This window comes from Larus michahellis, chromosome 12 (assembly GCF_964199755.1).
Source record: "Larus michahellis chromosome 12, bLarMic1.1, whole genome shotgun sequence".
Classification (NCBI taxonomy): domain Eukaryota; kingdom Metazoa; phylum Chordata; class Aves; order Charadriiformes; family Laridae; genus Larus; species Larus michahellis.
This window is the reverse complement of record NC_133907.1, coordinates 15,784,866-15,803,446: the sequence shown is the minus strand read 5'-3', so window position 1 is coordinate 15,803,446 and position 18,581 is coordinate 15,784,866. Positions and strand designations below refer to the sequence as shown.

The 18,581-nt window shown below is 52.5% G+C and overlaps 1 protein-coding gene across 2 annotated transcripts in view; it reads right to left on the bottom strand.

Moving 5' to 3' along the window:
- RALY (RALY heterogeneous nuclear ribonucleoprotein) overlaps window positions 1-18,581 on the bottom strand; it is a 142,051-nt gene that overhangs the window by 10,685 nt on the left and 112,785 nt on the right. For both annotated transcript variants that reach the window (XM_074605309.1, XM_074605310.1), the window contains 2 exons: window positions 11,343-11,607; window positions 6,179-6,251 (listed from right to left, as the gene is read on the bottom strand). In XM_074605309.1, the coding sequence (XP_074461410.1) occupies window positions 6,179-6,251; window positions 11,343-11,598 (329 nt within the window). In that variant the 5' untranslated portion in view covers window positions 11,599-11,607. The remainder of the gene's footprint in view (window positions 1-6,178; window positions 6,252-11,342; window positions 11,608-18,581) is intronic.

Below are 18,581 nucleotides of genomic sequence, written 5' to 3'. Positions count from 1 at the left end.
GGATGCTGAGCGCGGGGCTTGCTGCTGGGCTGGTGAGAGGGGTGTGGGGGGAGATGTGACCATGGAGGTATTGGCACCATAAGCCTTCCGAATTCAATTGCATGATGAAAAGCAGCCATTTTGCTGACAGTCTCAGCACAGATGAATTTCAACATCTTTGCAGCCTTGGCGTCCTCCCCCTCTGACCTGACTCGTAGACAACGTTTCTGCTGGGCTCACAGAGGAGAAATGAAGGTCCCATCAGCGCTCTGTCCCAACCACTGCATGAGCTGTGTTTATTCCCTTGGGTGCTTTTATGAATTGCAAGGGAAAGGTAAATCCTACCACCTCAGCTCTTGCTGGAGTACAACCGGCCTGTTCCTACGGCTGAGATGGGCAGTATGGAACGAGGAAATGTATTTTCACGGAGATTTTCATGACTCCTAACTTGATTTTCATTCTGACCTGTGACGAAACCTAGAAAACCAGAAAATCTCCAAGAAAATAGCTCCCCTTGGCCCACCAATCTATTTTTATCACCAAAGATGTTTGACTCCAGTTCTGCTTGAATCCAATAAGCACAGAATACAATCAAAACAGGAAGTTATTTGAAAGGAAAATTGAACTAGGATGCTTCTACGCTGTCAGACTCCCCCTCTTCATTTATTATTTTTGGTTTGTTTGTTGTTTTTTTTTTTCGCCCCTTAGATGCAACTTAAATGAAATTGCTGCCGTTTTGTAATATTTGTCAATCCTGACAGGCTGTGGTGAACTGTTCTGGCGAGCTCCAGCCATGCCCTGGAGCCAGTGTTCTCTCTAGTCACAGGCCTAGAAGACAAGAGTCTTCTAGTCACAGAGTCCCAGAGAAGACGGTGGCATCTCCCTGCCCCTCCCTGCGGCTCCAGGACCCCAAGTGGGATGAAGCAGTGTCTATTCATGGCAAAAACTCCCTCCATGGGCTGCTGCTCTTGCTGGGAAGCTCGCTGTGGCTTGGTGACCCCAAGGCAGCTTTAGACCATTTGCTCATAAACAACACAAAGCCTGGGGGCATTTGGCAGGATTTTGAACCGCCCGCGCTCCTTTCTTCGCGCTCTGTTCACACTCCTGCTCTGAGCTGGCTTTTCTTCCAAGGCTTCGCTCCCTGGTAGAGCAGTGGACACCATGGGCTCCACGCACGGCCGGCTCCCTGGAGAGGTGGGGATGGAGAGGGACTGCAGCTCCAAGGCCATCGCACGGGCATTGCCCTGCTGCTGTCAGCGCTGGCCCGGGCAAAGCCGTACATCTAGGAACAAGGAATGAAGCCCCGAAGGGGGTGGGCACCCCCCATCTCCATCACTGACCCTGCCCTGCAGCGTTTGGGCACCTCCCCCTCACTCCTGGGCTCGACTCCAGCAGCAACAGGACAAAGCCCAGCCTCGAGTACCTGTAGATCCAACCGGGTGCGGACTGGAGAAGCCTAAAACCTCAGGCGAAGTCCTAAGTCTTTTTCAAGTCTAGTCAAAACAGAGGTTTGGTATATGAAGTCTCTAACAGACACTTTTATAATGTTATTACACTATTTTTGCAGGGAAGGTGTGGGCGAAGCTGAACAACCTCACCTCTTTCAGGTGGAAATCACTACTGGCCTGATCTGCAGGGCAGCGGGTCCAAAAGAGCCTTCGAATATTTGTGGGTGAGAAGCAAGGGGGTGGAGGGGTGCTCCTGCCTCAGGCGATTGGAGACACTTCCACTAATTTCAAAAGGAATTAGCGGCATAATTATCCTGGGGAGATGGTCCTGACTTCCCCAAAACAGCGGGATTCATTTCACTTGGCTTCAGACGCTGCGAATGCAAAGAGATAAATCCAAGCCAGGGGGAAAAGAAGCAGTTCCAGGTCATGGTACATCACATCCAAAGGCAGACATCTAAAATACTGTCAGGTGAAGAACTGGCTTTATATCCAGCAAACATAAAGGGAATCCAGATAAGCAGACCACATAAAAGCCTGACAGCACAGAGGGCTGAACCCACGTGAAATGACTCCAACCATAGACTCAGGGCGGCGCGGGATGGCAAATACTCTGATCTCCTCCTCTGGCAGTACCGCTTTCAATACCTGCTAACCATGAGACAGCCCTCAAGGAAGGCAGCGGGCCGAAATAAGGAATTTTCGGAAGGCTGTGACTGTATGATCCTGCTATAACATGCCAGTCAGGTCATGGCTTAACAGATGCTGCCAGGGAAGCAGTGGCTGGATGCTTTTACCAGTATCCTTGGAAGTCAGGCGTTGAGCAGAAGGCAGGTCTTCCAACACGCGTGCAGAAAAAAACGCTAGTAAAAAGCGGGTGCCTGCGCGTGGGTGATTTATCTGCACATTGTGTGCCTGAAAATTTCAACTGCACGTAGGATAAACCTTCCTGAGGCTGATGGATCATTTCTCAGTGACCTGGTAGGGCTTCCTTTGTGTACAGGAATAATTTTTGCCATTTTTCAATCAGTTGGCGACATTGCACCCTTTAAAAATACAGCAGGGAGAATCAGAGTGAGGGGCAGCAGAGGGCTGTAAGGCTGCGTCAAGTAACACGATGCTTCCACCTCCTGATGCTTTGTTTTTCCTTGGAAATTAAATAACATTTATTAGTGACTCACAGGTTCAAAATCCAAATATTCATAATGGAAGGGCAATTGTTTGTACGTGCTGCCTTTACATGACGTTTGTGGTGGCATTTCTGAGCGTATACCTGAAGAGCAGATGTACATTTGAGCGGCTGCGCTTTTAATCAGCAGCTGCCAGCCCTGCACTGACAACCACAAGTGACACGTCGTGCTCAGCTCCCATCCTTCTGCTAATTGCACAACCTTAATTATTGCAGCAGTAGAAATAACACCCGCTGGAAAGCTACTTGGAAAATCCGGCATTGATCGAATAGTGAGCTTGGAAGACCTTGTGTATCTGGTGTGAGATTCCTTCCGCCTGCAAATAGCCAAGGTAGTGGGAAGCCGGGAGAGAAACGTGGGAAGGGAGCCTGGCATTTCCAAGATGCCGGGGCTGTGGAGGCTGAGACAGCGCGCGCGTCCTCGCTGCCATCCAGCGTTGGGTCTGCTGGGTTTGGGTGCCGTGGTGGTTTCTCAGCCCTGTCTGTGTGGATCTGGCGCCAGGGCTTGCTGGGGTGTCTCTGCTCCCAGCACCGCTGCCGAGGTGTGGCAGGAGCGGATCTGTTTGGAGACGGGCTGACCCCAGCTGTCTGCAGGGATCACGATGGGTGTAACAAGGGATGTGAATCCCAGCTGAGCTGGAAGGACATTGTCCACTTGCATCTGTAGACTGGGAAAATAAGTCAGTGGTGGTTTGCGTCTGTCACCATTTCAGAGACAGTTCCTTGGGCCACTGAGCTGCCAGACCCTCGGTTGCTCTTGGAGTTCTTGCTTAGGTTGTCCTCACCGTCCTTTTGGCTACAGAGCGACATCAGCACCAGCATTACGGGCGACGGCAAAGACGCGTGCCTCTGAAGCTCAAGCGCAGCACTGGCAGACCCCCCTGCCCTCGGGCAGAGCCGCCTTCACTTCCCAGCCCACGGCAACAAGCAGCCAACTCGCAGCACAGCAGGATCACTGGCACCAACCCAAACGTGGCACAAAACGTCCCAGGAAATCCTGTCCATTCGCTATGCAGGCAAAAAAAGTATTGCCAGAAGGCAAAAGTGAATGTGAATGAACGTGAAAAAGTATGTGAATGGGGGACATGGTCAAAATGCCGGATCTCCAGGCATGTCTGCATTCAGCAGCGGTGGCCGGGGTGCCAGGCAGGAGCACCTAGGAGACTTTTCCAGGTGCAAAGGGATGCTCTGGGAAATGCCGGAGGCAGAGGGAAGGAGGGCCTGAAGATCTGGAGAGATCAGGGAAGAGCAGTGATGACAGCCAGGTTTTATACTAACTGAAGGTTGCTCTTGTGGAAAGACCTGAGAAAATTTATGACAGCATGAACCTGGGTGTATGTTTTACCTATTGGAGGTAGGTGGGAGGCTACATCCCAAAGGATTTCTATTAAACACCCAGATACTCCCCCTGGGCTGGTGGATCAAGTAAGACTGTCAAGATTGTTGCTTCCTCTATGTCCAAAATGAGATTCTCCTCCCTTCCCCCTTTTCCTTCTCCTTCCCCCTCTCCTTTCCCCGTCTCCTTCCCTTCCCGTTCGACCTGGTCATACAGACTTGGAGCGAGGCAAAGTAAAACCCAACCTTTGAAAAAATAATCTTACATGTTTAACACAGCATTTCTATAAATTATAGTGCTGTGATTTTTGAAGTCTAACATTTAGAGAAATTTATGAACGTTAGGGAAGCAATAACCACGGCTCACTGCAAACCTGGATTCCCTGCTTTCCATGAGATATCCTAAGTTCTGCTAGTCCAGATGGCAAAGTTTAAATCTGTCATCAGTCTGGGATGACATATTGCTGAAGCTCAGTGCAGTGTAGTTCTCTGGACCATATTTTAGCATATCCATATTTGTGGGAGGAAGCAAACATCTCGTGTTCGCTCGCTTTTCATCTACGTGGCAGCCTGAAAGTCTGAAACATTGGTCATTTCAAGAGAAATGGATTAGCGGTCAAGGCACGGAAGAAGAGTAAATGAAACACTCTTTATTGCAAGATGTATGGAATGAATTGATTTGCGTTATGGCTACCAGCACCAAGGAAGTAGTATATGTACAGCTAAATAGAAAGATTTGTGTCATCTCTGTTTCCACACATCAGCGAGGGTAATGCAGAGAGTCCACTTTCCCTTGACTGGTGTCCCCTGTGAATCCAGAGGGCCAAGTTCTGGTGAAGGCCCAGAGTTCTGGTGAAGGGCCAAGCTGGTCCGAGGTGGGTGGAAAAATTTGCCTGGTGAAGGCTGCAAAGGAAGAGCTCAGCTGGGAGACTCGGGAAAGGTCTCAACAGATGCCATGGGGGCGGTGGTGGGAGGGTTGCTGAAGCTCTGGTGGGTTTGCCTACGCCAGAAGAGCATTGCCACCACTGAGGTTTGCCATTTCATAGCACACTGCTGTTGGACTGCGTGGTTGAGTCTGAATTATAGTTTTTTTTCATTGCTCTTCATCCCTCTCACTTTTTTTTTCTTTTCGTAGAAAACTCTACAGTCCTCTCACGATTTCCCTTTTTATTGCACCCACCGCTAACCCTGATACTGATTTTAGCCTTTGCTTCCCAACATCACACCATCTAAATCCTGACTCAGTGCCCCCGTCTCCATATCGTGAGACTGGCATAAAAAAATCCCATTTTGGGATCTTGTTACATGTTTTTGGGTTCTTGAAACCTGCAGGGTACTCTCCAAATACCTTTTCAAGTTTTCCCTTCTGCAACCTCAGGAGCAAGAACTTAATGAGTTTCCCCCATACTCCCGTGACTCCAGACTCTGGGGCTTAAATGAAAATCTTCACTTCTTGTGAAAACCTTGATAAAGTCTGTAGAGCTGGCAACAATGGCACTGAGGGCTCACCCTGACATTTTTAACACCCTACCTCTCCCACAGACCTATTCCATATCCCATTTGTCCCTGCAGTTCCCTTGATCCCTTGGTCATTGCTCCACAGTACAGGTTCCCTTGGGGCTTCCCACCTCCTTGGTCCACCTCCATTTGTTGCCCCAAGGGCCTCCCACTTTCTTCCCTTCTTCTCTCTCTTTCCCTGACGTTCTTCTCTTGCCCTTTTCTCCAATGTCTTTCCCTAAATTATCCCCATTCCCTGTTCTCCCTCAAGACTCAACGTAAGCCATTGTGCCCTATTCCTACTCCCCAGCTGGCAGAGCTGGGCTGGAGGGCAGCGCTCCTCCTGCTTCATCTCTTTCAAGACCTCTGATGTGGTCAAAGCAGGTACTGCCCGCCTTTCTCCAACGATCTCCAGGTCCAACGCCGTTCACAGGTTGGACCATGTCCAGGCAGAGTCCCCCAGGGCCACGGGTGTTGGCCAACCTTGGGTCTGCTGCTGATGCCTCTTGCTGTCTCTCCTCCCTGCAGCCTACCACCGAGGGGCATTGCAAAGGCCAAGAAGCCCATGGGAGGGGAAGATCTGAACGTGCAGCAGTGGCCCGGGGCTGCCTGGGGTAAGGGCCAGGGGGCTCAGGACAGCAGCCTGTGGGGTGGGAAAATCAGCCCCAGCCAGAAGGCAAACACCAGTATGGAGACCTTGTCGCAGTGGGGTGGCATGGTGGAGACGTACCTGTACAACGCGGAGGCTGCTCTCTTCAGCCCTTTAGGTCTGTTGGGTTTAGGTTCCCCGGCCATGTTGATATCTGCAATGAACGGACACGCAGCTGTGACACGGCACGTCCACGCTCACCGGCAGCTGCGCCCAACCACGCAGCAAGGAAGGCCGTGCACAGCCCTGCCATCAGCAGAAACAACCTCCTCCACATCTCCCACCGCATTCCCACCTGCTTTCAGCGTGTCTGGGGCCCCGCTGGGCCTCCACAGGAAGGAAAATATATGCTCGCGCTTGTCAAGTCTCTTCCCTTTCCTTTACAAAGCTACTAACCATTTATTTTTGAAGTCAACGCCCCGCACACAGTCTAACCCACGCACACAAATTCAGGACAGGTTTCTCAGGAGAACGCGGTGCTGTTATGATACGGCACGGACAATATATAAAACCGCTGCGTGCTGCCTACTGCTAACAATTTATGCCTTTGCTTCTTCTGGAATAAAAATGAGTGCTAAGCAGGAGCCAGCCAGGCACCGCCGTGGACTGGGCTGTGTTAAAAGCCGCACGGGGTGCAGGCACACGCCTGCAGCCACCCCAGCGGAGCTCGGAGGAGCATCTTCTACCACGGCAGGTGAGAATGAGCTCTTCTAATCCACTGAGGAAATTTCACTCCTCGGCCTTGGTGCCAGAGGTGCTTTTGACATGAGAATAAAGCGATACAGGCAATTTCATGGAGGTTGCCGAGAGCCTGGCAATCTAACGCTGAGTGTGGCCCCAGAACCGCAGAGAGGGGAACACAAGGCTTCACCTCCGCGTCCTTTCTTGGCCTAGGAGCGAACAAATTCCCTGCTGGCATCTCCAATCAGCCCTAAACTTTTTCTGTTTTTCAGATCTATTCTGTCTAAATAGGTGCCAGACCTCTGGGTATGCCACATCCGAGCCAAGCAAGACAGGATTTCCTTACGTAGTCTGCACTGGGCTGGACACGGGCTGCCCCACAGCACTGGGACAGGTCTTTGTGCTAAGCTGGTGGCACGAGTTATGGCTTCTGAGGTGCAGGTGGATTTGGAGGTCCGCATCTGGGGCTCAGGGTTCGTGGATCTCTGACTGCAAACCGGGGTATTTAAGTTCTCGCCTCTTCAGGACTTGCAGGATGCGCCATGAAACTCAGCAGGTTTAAGCTTAGCAATTGTTGCTTTTTTCACGCTGCATGAAGGGGCTTCATGGAGAAGCATAGACAGGCTGGCCCGCTCACCATCAAAATAAAGAGCTTGCAAAGGGATCCGAAGTGAACAGCGTGCTGATTTCGCTACTAACCAAGAAAACCATCTCGAGGAGCACAAGAAAGCTGCAGCACTGCTGAAGCAACCTGAGCAGGAGCGGTACAGGCTGCAGACGTGGGACACGGCTCTGGAGGAGCACGGACACGCTCCCACTGCCCAAAGGTCGTGCTGTGCAATTCCTCAGGCTACCTTTTAGGGTCTAGCAAGAGACATCATTCCTACTGAAGCTGGAGCTTAGCCTATTCATAAGCTTGCATAACGAATGTGGTATTAGGGTGTCGCTCAGCCGTTACATTGGATGTTCCCCCGGAGGCACATTCAGATCAGAGCGTGTGTTTTCTCTGCTGCTTTTCACGCCCCCCCATCCTTCCATCCTCAGCTGCTAAGGGGGATGCAGAAGAGTGCAGGGGCTGAAGCCTAGCAGGGATGCGCGTGGCCATAGGACAGGTCTGTGGACAACTACTGCCAGCACATTATGCAGTCTGTGGAGCAACGCAACGTTTGTGGCAACGCTGTTTGTGTAAAGGAAGAGAGGAATAAATGCTTCCTTGGTGCATCCCAGAACACATCCCTGCTCAGCTCCAGTTCCCTTGTCGTGAACTCTTTTTGCTGTCAGGGTGCATCTCGCCAACTGGCAGTCACTTCTCTTGCAAAATGGAGAGCTAATGACAGCACCGTGCTGATTAACACCCTTCAAGGGAGACGCGACGAAAGCCCAATGGAGGATAATGACAACAATTAGCTCAATTTGCTGGTATGCACCGCTAGAAATAGCACTGCTGAGCTATTGTCTGCATGCAGACAGACCAGGAAATTTATACTTGCAACCTGTAGTGGTGATGAGCAGTCAGATCCCTTGGGACTCCCTTGATAGTGAACAAGGAGAGACAAGAGCTCAACATGCACATCAGCCTGGACAGATTTTGCATCTCATTCCTGTTCTGGCTCCCTCCTCTGCATCGCTGAATCCATCCGCGCACCCCAAGGCAGTATCCATCCCTCCTGCTCATATCCCGGCACCTCTGCCCGCACTAAATGGGGAGGTCGTGCTATGTCTCGCCAACACAGCAGGGTGCCGTTGGATCCAGCTTCCAGTGCAGAGCTCCCCCACTGCCTCCCTGCGATGACTGGGGTGTCTGGAGCCTCTGGAGAAAGCACAGAGGTGGCCAGAACCTGCCTGGCAGAGCAGTCCATGTCCCAGCACATGATGGGCTACAGCCGTCGTTTCAAACACCTCCATTTTGTGGTACATTCAGTATCTTGCCGATGCGTTAAAATGCAAGTCCGATTGTTTGCATATCTGGTGATGAAGACGAAGAAAAAAGACACAATGGAAGAAATGCTATCAGACCGCTCAGCTTGAGAGCTCACCTTAGCTGGGAGATGAGAGCTAGAAAGATGCTGCTGCTTCGCCCGTTCATTCTGGTACATGCTGGAAAATGTTACCTGCAGACTATCATTGGCACTGGGGAGCAGAGGCAGAGCTCAACCCTCCTGCCACTACGGGCACGTGTGACTGTCCCACGGCAGTGCAGGCAGCTGTTCCCCTGGAGAGATACGTACCACCGAGAGCTGGAGGGTTTCTGCAAGGACCAGCTTTTCTGTGATCTATTAGAAGGAGCTGCAAGAGCCCCGATGGATGCTGCGAGGGGATATGAGATCCTTCGACTACGCGCCCGCTCAGGTGAGTCAGGCCCAGCACTCACAGCACGCACCAAACTTGCATTCAAAAAAATGCTTTCCCACCACTTTTCTTAAACGCTGCTGCAAATTCTCTTTGCCATCCGAACAGCCGCGGCAGGAAAGGCAGTTTCACTCGAACGGTGCCATGCAGGGCTGCCGCAGCCGAGCCATCACAGCAAGTGCTTGCGGTGCAGGGGTGGCTCTGGATTCGGACAGGGATGCTGTCCTGCTGAGGGACCACCTGCTGGCACCGGGGAGGGGTGGCCTCGCACTATCAACAAGCTGCTGCCCCTGAGCAGGTTGGGGGTACTTTGCCCCTACGCCGGGCGCTGCCTTGAGCCACCGTGTGGGCAGTGAGTCCCCGTGAGCTCCGGCCATGCCGAACGCAGCCGCTTGCCTGGCAGTCATGGTTTGCAGCTCTTCCAGAAGATTGCACGGCTGCACCCTGACGAAGTTACTGGCTGGAGCTGCCAGGGCAGAGAGTAGCCAACCTTCCTGCTGCCCGCCTGGGGAGGGAAGTTTCCTCGTCACCTCGAAGGACACCCCCAAAACCTTGCCCATGAACAGGGGCACGGACAGCCTCTTCAGCAATGTGTCTGCCACATTCCTTGCCTGTCCCATCCCGTCCTTCCTCTCCACAGTCCCGCGTGGCCATCACCTCCTCTTTTTTTAGGGGTGGACTTTCTACCTTGTTTTGCGCGAAGACATTTTCTAACCACATTGTTCAAGCTCTTCTTCTCTGCAGGATTCTCCTGAAAGGGGAGCGTCCCTGTGTTCATACTCGTCCATGAAAGCCTGCTGAGCTCTTCTGTGGTAAGCCTGTCCCATGAAAGGAAGGCAGATGAAAGGGATCTGAATCTGCACCTCGTCCAGTACACGTGCAGGGCTCACAGCTGTAACACAGTCCTTTTGTCTTGTTGGCACGCCAGACCTCTGGGACCAGCACTGAGAGTAAGTGGTTCCTATCACGGTAAACCTTTCACCTCTCTCTTGAGCTAAGGGGGCAGGTGCTGCCCATCTCTCAGCTGCATCTCCTGTATCTCTCCGGAGCATAGCGACAAAGCTCCTTTGCTCCCCAAGGCCCTTTTCATCATATCTACGAACCCTGCATCCCTGGGCTGGAAGCATCCCTGGCACACCACGCTCCACCTGGGTCTGCGGCTCCGCTCTCTGGGCCGTCAGAGAAGTGAAAAGAAGTTTCTGGTATTTGAATATACCATGAATGGAAACAGCACACTGTCTTAAAGATCAGATCCAGCACGCAACTTTTTATTTCAGACTGCTGTGCCAGAAGCAGGGTGGGAATGGGCTGCAAAACGCTTTCCTGGGTGCCCAATGCCCGCTGCCTGCAGCAGGCTTGGAAATAAGCATTTTTCATTAAAAATACTATCGTCAGTTCCAATTCTCAGCTTGGAGCTGGTGACAAGAGCTTCTCAGCAGGTGACACTTCAGAGCAATCTGCAAAATCAGGATGCAGCTGGGAGCAGCTGGGGTGGTTTTGTTTGTTATTTCTTATCACACAGCGGAGCAGATGAGAGACTTCCATGTGTCTGGGGGGCAGTTATCTCATTTAGCATCAGCTGGCTAAAGATCGTCTGAGCTAGTCAGAGCTAGACCATCACCTCTCTTGACACGCAACGGGTAAGGCCTGGTCCAGAAAGGGACCCAGGCAATCTCTTTTCCCACCCTTGTTCTTCCCCACCAGATCAAGGACAAGGACACGGGATGATTCACTGTGTTTTAGCTTCTACAGTTGCAGCCTGTAATATGAGTTTTTGGGCCACAATGTCACAGCTCTGAGGTTACAAATATCCCTGAATGGCCATGACCAGCCTCACCCCTGACCCCTGCCCACATGGGACCCAGGAGCCTTCAGCCCCCACCTGAGCTGTGCTGTAGGAGTGCTGGTCTTCAGCTCTGTCACAGCCATGCCTGTGCCTGGCCATGGACCCTGCTGATCCCGACCCTCTGGCTGACTTCCCAGCCTGGCCCCGGACCTGCCTTGTCACTACGGACCTCCTCAGCCATCACTGGGTTGTCTTTGGCCTGCTCACCATCAGTGGACCTGACCCTGATCTGCAGATCGATGTCCCAGCTTGACCTTGGCCATCCGTTGGACCGGCCGTCCCTTGACCATCCCCTAGGGAGCAACCGTCCAGGTCCGGGTACAACCCGTGTTGTACCCGGACACCCAAATGGCTGAAGAAAAGACTCACCCAGCGTCTGGCCAGCAAGCACACGCCCGTTCTCGCCCAGGACAGCGGCTCGCGCGTGCCTCTCGTTGGAGTACTGTACGAAGGCATAGCCCTTGTGAACGGAACATCCCACCACTCGGCCGTACTTGGAGAAAATGGTCTCCACGTCGGACTTCTTGACCACAGCTGTGTTGAGGTTGCCAATGAAGACTCTGGAGTTGATGGACTTGGGGTCATTCTTGTTTGTGATGTTGCTCGTCTGCACCTTCAATGACATCTTGAACACCTGAATAAATAAAGTGGGAGTCAGGAAAGTAGGAAGGGAATTACCGGAGTCTTACAAAAAGGGGGGGAGGGGATAAATCTCCCAGCAAGCCTGGAGCGAGGGAACTGTCTCCTCAACTTCAATTGGTTGCAGCTGAGGGGATCCCATCTCCAGAGAGCACCTGTGTGCTGGGGAAGGGAATGTCGCAGCCAGTGCAAAACTTTTGCTGGAAACCCATGCATCAGGCTGACGCTCTGGGTGTAAGCTGATTGCTTTTGGGGGAGAAAACAAGATTTAAATAAATTTTACATCTGACTAAAAGCTTTAATGCTATTATAGGAAAGCTTTTACCTCTCTATACTTAATTGCGATGCAAAGAACTGCTCTTTTTAAAGCAGTTTTGCATTCAGCACCTTTGTTCATGCCCACCTTTCTGGGCTTTCCCCCGCTGAGCACCTCCCCACACAGGCCAGATCTCACCAGGCACAGGGACAGTTTGGTCCCTGCGGGCCCGCGCTGGCAGCTGGAAAAGGACTTGAGCTTTCTGGATGGAAACGAAGAGATTTAATGGTGAAGCGACCCATGTGCTCCCATCTGCTATCTGCACTCTGCTGCCCGCCTGCGCATTTACACGCTGGGCTCGGAGCTGAATTTTGTGCAAACAGGAGGTGTCACTGTTAGCTTGGGAATCACTAAACCATCAGCCAGATCTGCTGGAAGCCACTCCAACCCGCTGCCGGTAGCTTCAAGGTGTGATCCTCCAAGTTTCTTGCCTGGGCTATTTCATGGGCAGCCCCCAAGAAGAGGCTTCACCTCTGAGGACCAAGGGACAGGGATGGAAATGGTGTGAAATTAAAGCTAGTCTGGCTGCCCCATCACACTTCTGCAGCAAAAATTACAGCTGCCCAAAGACATCAGTTTGATTTTCATCTCCCAGAAACAGAGGGGATGCTTTGGGATCGCTGTTGCGTGCTGCATACGTAGCGCGTGGCATTTACCCGGGAAAAGTCAGCTCAGAGCCGCGGAAGGTATTTTATGATGCTCTTCCCCAGCCCCTTCCAGCAGCGCCCGCAGGTACTCCCAGCACCCGGGGCAATGCCACCAGGATTTCCACAACTCCAGGCAGCCTCCAAGCCTGGCACGGGGGAGGCACTGTTACCACAGTGCCACGGTGTCCCCTCCCTGGTAGTCCCCAGCATCTGCCTTGGCACTGGGCAGAGCTAAAGCCCTGCCTGGCTTTGGGGCTTTGGCTCTGTGGGCTCAAAGTCCAGGTTTGTAGGAGCAGCCTGGCCCAAGGGGGCATGGTGGCACCTGCCTGGCTGCACGGGTGCAGCTCCTGTGGGCCTGCTCACCCTGGGCCCCCAGCCCTGGCAGGCTCCGCTTGCCTGCACCCAGCCTGCCCGAGGCACCGACACCGGCAGTGTGCGATGCTCTGGCTTCGCTGAGCCCTAAAACACATAGTTAGTCTTTCCTACACCCCTCGCTGTTCAGGCAGAGGCCTGGGAAAATGCTGCAACGTTTCCTGACGTGCTTTTTGGGGTTTCACCCAAGACTTTCAAAGAACCTAAGTCCTCCTTCTTCCCTGTCTTCTCCTACACAGAGCTTCCACACGGGACACGAAATCTCTGGCTGCACCTCTCTCCCCCTAAACTTTTTAGGGGGGATAACTTCGTTATACCTATCTCACCCCTTTGCCAGGTGAGCCCCATTTTGGCTTCTTGGGTGACGAATGTCCTTCTGACGGAGCCTGCTCAGCTGCTGGCCCCCCAGGACACCTCGGGGGGGCTGCTTCTGCCCATAGTCCCATTTTGCCTGAGGGTACTTCTACCCACGCGGACAAGCGTTAGGGCTCGCTGCTGCTACCTCTGTGTCTCCAGGACTTGAAACTTCAGTCCAGCATGGAGCTAAAGAGACAACAGAGGAGACGCACCCAGATGGTACCTGCAGCCCGACCCAGGGAGACACGGAGCATTTTAACACTGATTTCAATCAATGAGCTCTGAACAGACAAGCTGTGATGTCCAGACCTCTGCCTTTTTCATTTTCAGAGCACAAAGGACTGGACACTCGATTCCTTCCATCGTTTAAAGCTGGATCATACAGAGCGTTTGGAGATACCTGGCAAGGCTGATCCTCCACACGGAGCAGGGGGAGGAAGCGATGGCACAATAAATCTCGTCCGGCTCTAACACCTGTGACTTTATTAATCTGCCGTTGAGGTTGGAAATGATCTCCCTGCTAAATCCAATCAAAAAAAAGTTAGACGTTGTCTGAGTGTGGCTTGTTATATTTGCCCATTCACCCTCACACATTAAAAGAGCCGGAGACTTTTGTTTTATTTTTTTTAAAAACAGTTCCTGGCAGCACGGTGTTCCTAAAAACACTGCAAAAAATAACCAAAGGACAGGACTTCTAAGGCACCTAAGTGAATTAAATCCTCACATCTTTGGCAAGTGGTACCTGGCCTCTTCAAGTTGCTCAAAGTTCCAACCCGTACATAACCTCGTTTAATGCTATCTATTTTAACGTACTTTTGCAGTGCAGTCTGGAAGAGGTTCACAAAGGAAACTGTCTGCATTCTTGGTGCAAAAATGGAGAAATGGAGGGAAAGCCAAGACTGTTTCCAGTCATTCAGTCATTCTGGCTACCCAGCTTGAGCCTCAAGGACTCTCTTCTCAGAAATCACAAGTATCTGCAAAAAGCCTGGCCAGAGGCTGCTCCAGGATGGCCAGTTCCCGGACAATCACCATCCTAAGCCCTCCAGGATCACATGAGGCTGTGTGGGACCTTCAGAATGCATGCACACAGGTAGGGTATCCGTATCCAGGTAGCCCTGGACTGTCTTGCTACCCAAGGACATGTCCGACCCCTTGTGAACCCATGGCTCTCCCAGCCCTGGGGTTTCAGCAATGTTGCACGACAGTGACTTCAACACGTGGCTTTACACTTGGTGACTCTCGGGAGTTTCCATTTCCTGATGCCCATATTTTCTATTTCAGAGTAAATCTGCCCTGGCACCTCTCTTGCCCACACCAGCCCATGTCACACGGACATCTTTGGCCCCACGTAGCTACTTCCCCTCTAGATGATGCCCTCCCACTTTTCCATCCTTGCCTATCTGCCAGAGTTTATGCAAGTCTCCAACCCACTTTGCTACCCACCCTCAACCCTCCTTTCCCCCACCCCATGTCCCCGGAGGAACTCCTCTTGCAGCTGGCCTCCAGGCAGATTACGAGTCCTTATCACTGCCCTTGGAGCCCCACCATCCAGCTTGCACTGCTCTTGGAGGCCACCCATCTGGACTGCTGTGCCCCAACTTGGATGCCAGGGTGCTGTGGGAGATCACGTCAAAAGCCTTCCTGAAGTCAAGGCAGACAACACCCATGTCACCTTCTTGGCCACACACTTCGCCACAGAAAGTGAGTAGGTTGGTCACATTTGGCCATACCATTTCCACGTCTGGCGCGGCTGCAGGCTCTCTCTTCCTCAAAATAAAATATAGCGCTCAAATAAAATATACCCCTTTCTCTGTTTTCCCACCTCACCTCTGAAGAGCTTTACTGCTGCTACCCCAAGCCCCAGCTTAGGGATACATGAAGCTGCTGTTTGCCCAAATCCTTCCCAAATTCTAACGAGCCCAGAATTGTGTTATTTACAATCGCCTGAATCTCTGACCAGCTGTTTGCAGCTGCAAACACCAATTGCATCAGGGCATTGAGCTCCTTAAGCCCATGTAGGAGGGATGTGGGTTAAGCTGCCTCTGTGCACGGAAATAGAAAGGGCCGCCTGGAGGATTTGGGTAGGATGAGGAGTGTGTGGGGGCATAAAACATGTGGTTTCCCCCCCAAGATCTAATGGGCTGCCCTCTCTCAGTGGGTACAACACCAGCCAGCAAGGCTGCTGTCAAGGGATCCTGCACTCTGTGGGCTTGTTTTAAAAATAAAAGAGCTGGATGAAGATGGGCCGTTCCTCAGGTGGGCACAAAAACACCAGATGGATCTTCACTTGGAGAAGGACATCTAAGGCATCTCTGAAGGTATGACCTTGGCTGCCATGGAGGTGGGGGCGTGCAGGAGAACCTGTGCCCCTCCCAGGTCCCTGCTCCCCCAGCCCCACCTTGTACCCTCCTTGTCTGGCTCCTGTGACCTTCCCCCCACTCCTCTCCTCCCCACCTGCGACGCTGGGTCCCCCCGATCTGATAAAGCCTGTGGCTGTAGGACCTGGCGACAGGAGAACTGACTCCCAGCACCCATCGCGGTACCAGCAATGGGGCGGGTAGCTCAGCGTAACCCCTCCCTCAGCAGAGCCTTTCCCCCGGGGCTCCGCACATCGGGGCCATCTCGGGACACCGCAGGTCTGCGCAAGAGACGTGCCTGTGGCTGATGAGCCATGGGACGGGGCCACCAGATGGCAAACTCAAGGTCAGGCAAGGTGACGGCCACGCCGCTGGGAAAGACTTTTGGGAGGAAGCCAATGAGGACCCGAGATCTCTGGGGACGGGACGCTCTCCCAGTGCCATCTGCCCGCTGGCTTCGGCAGGGAGCATTGTCCAAGGCCAGGGAGCTGGGTCTCTGGGCTTCTAGTACGGCATTGCTCTGAGACTTCAGGCACCATCAGTGATGCCCTCCATTTCGCAAGCAGCCTGCACGGCTCTCATTTAGCAGCTTATAAAACACTCAGCATTTGGTGTTCAAAAACCCTGTGCAAAGCGCTCTTCTGCTGTCCCCACGCAAGCCTGGCGTCCCCGGGAGAAAACAGCCTCCCTCGCCTTCTCTGTCCCTTTCATTTAGGGTTTCTTCTTACACACAATATTCATTTCGCATCACTTATTGGCCCCCTTACTCCAACAACCGGAAAGGACATTTTAATCATCGCATATTAATATTTCATACTCCACCTAACTGCCTTCCAGCAGAGCACTTTGCGTTGTGCCCAGATTAAATCTAGCCGAGCGTCAGCCACGTCGGCTTAGCATCCCTTCCACGTGAAACGAAAGAGCTCGCCCGTGCAGGGCAACAAAGTACAACGTCTTCTCAAGCCGCCGGCTCTTTGATACGCCACGTAGAAAGCAGTGGCCGTGAGTCAGAGCAGAGTATCTTGGTGATATGTCTGATGAGAAAAATATACACGGCGGAGACACATATCACTGGTCATAGATGAATATTCTAATAACTCCACTGTCTTCAGCAGATGCATTTTCACAGCTATTATTTCACCTTTCCTCCCCCAACCCACAACGGCAACAAAACAGACTTGAGTTGGAAAACAGAACAAGGCAAAGCGCAACTAATAATAATACTTAGATATAGATAAATGAATGCATAAAACGGTTCTTCATCTGTAGGACCTCAAAGAGCACCAAGGACAGATTGGCATGATTATCCCTGTTTTCTGCAAGGTAAACTGAGGCCCAGACAGGAGAGGTCTGGGATGGGGAGGTTTGTGCCACTGACCTCACCAATGCTTACAGAAACGTCGTAACGTCGCCTCTGGCTCCCAATCGCCCCCAAAGACAGATGCACTTAAGGATGAGCTTGTCAGAAGTTCCTTCCTTCCCTCCTGTGTGTCCCATGTCCCTCTGTAATGGCAGGTGCCTGTGCTCGTGGGACCCCTGTGAGCTCTGCAGGGGACAGCCGTCGAGCCACACCATGGTGCCCCCAGAAACACGTCCGTCTGCACCCGGACGCCTCAGGGCTCCCTAACCATCCTTTGACCATCGTCAAAACCTGCCTCGACACGTTCCTGTGCCACCTGCTGTGGGTGACCCTGCTCTGGCAGGGGGTTGGACGGGATGATCTCCAGAGGGCCCTTCCCACCCCTGCCAGCCTGTGATTCTGTGGTCCTGCAACCTGACCCCGCCATACAACCCAGGACCGCAGCACTCCCTGGATTTATCCTACCCACCCCCCCGCTACGCACGGCACAAGGAAACCTGTTTACCACCACCAGGCTGAGAAGAAAATAGGACATGGCATTGCCACCTCCAGGCTGAGAAGAAAATACGACATGGTATTAACTGAGATTTCTACCCCAAGAACACAAGGACACCCCCCTGAGACATCTACTAGGGGTGGTGAGGACCACTCTGAGCTCCCAAAAGCTCCCACACTCGAGGAAAGGCTGTGCCTGCCTGATTGTGCCCCTGCTCCGGACACCCACCACCAAAATCCCCTCCCCGCCAGCGCTTCTCCTCTCTTCCTAGGACAACATGGCTGGAAACAATGTCACGCTCCCTGCTGCCGCTAACATTCAGGAATCCCTTAAAAATATTGATATTCAATCCTTTAACAGCCCAAGGCCAGAGCTGGTTTACTTGATAAGCTATTTTTCCTCCCTGCTTTAAGTGCCTTGCTTCACAGATTAGCTGTTTAATTGAGAGCCAGGTGTCTGAAAACCCCAGGGGCCTCAGTCTTAGTGACGAACTGTCAAAGAAGGCGGCTGCAAAGAAAAACCACCGAGCCCCACCACTCTCTCCTGCAGAAAGCGCTCTTTATTTCAGCGTGACAGCAACACGCAGCCGGGCTGTTATTCTCCTCTTATCACGCTTGTTCACAAAACGGGAGATGCGGTTTTTCATCCCGTCTCCATCCAGTAACAAGTTTTCCCAACTTAGCTGGCTTTCCACTGGGAGCCAGGTGACAAATGAAGACAAACGAGGAGCCAAATCCGCTCCCCGCCAAGTCTGGGGAAAATTTGGCATTTTGGGGTGCCAAAAAAAAGCAGCAGCAAACCTGCGTCCTGCCAGCACGCGTGATGGATGTTACAGACCGTGGTGCACCCACGACGCTTCAGCGTGGTCCTAGTGACGCCGTGGTGATGCTGGGTGGTCCAGGGCTGGTGCACCCCTGCTCAGATGCTGGAGGAAGCCCGACCGACGCAGCTCTTGGGTCAGGTCTGCTTTAACCATCTCGTATACTCTGGCCCAGGACACGACCCAATCCTGCACCGCCTTCTGGAGGCTTTTTGGAGGTTGCCCCCCCGCCTTCATCCCAAAC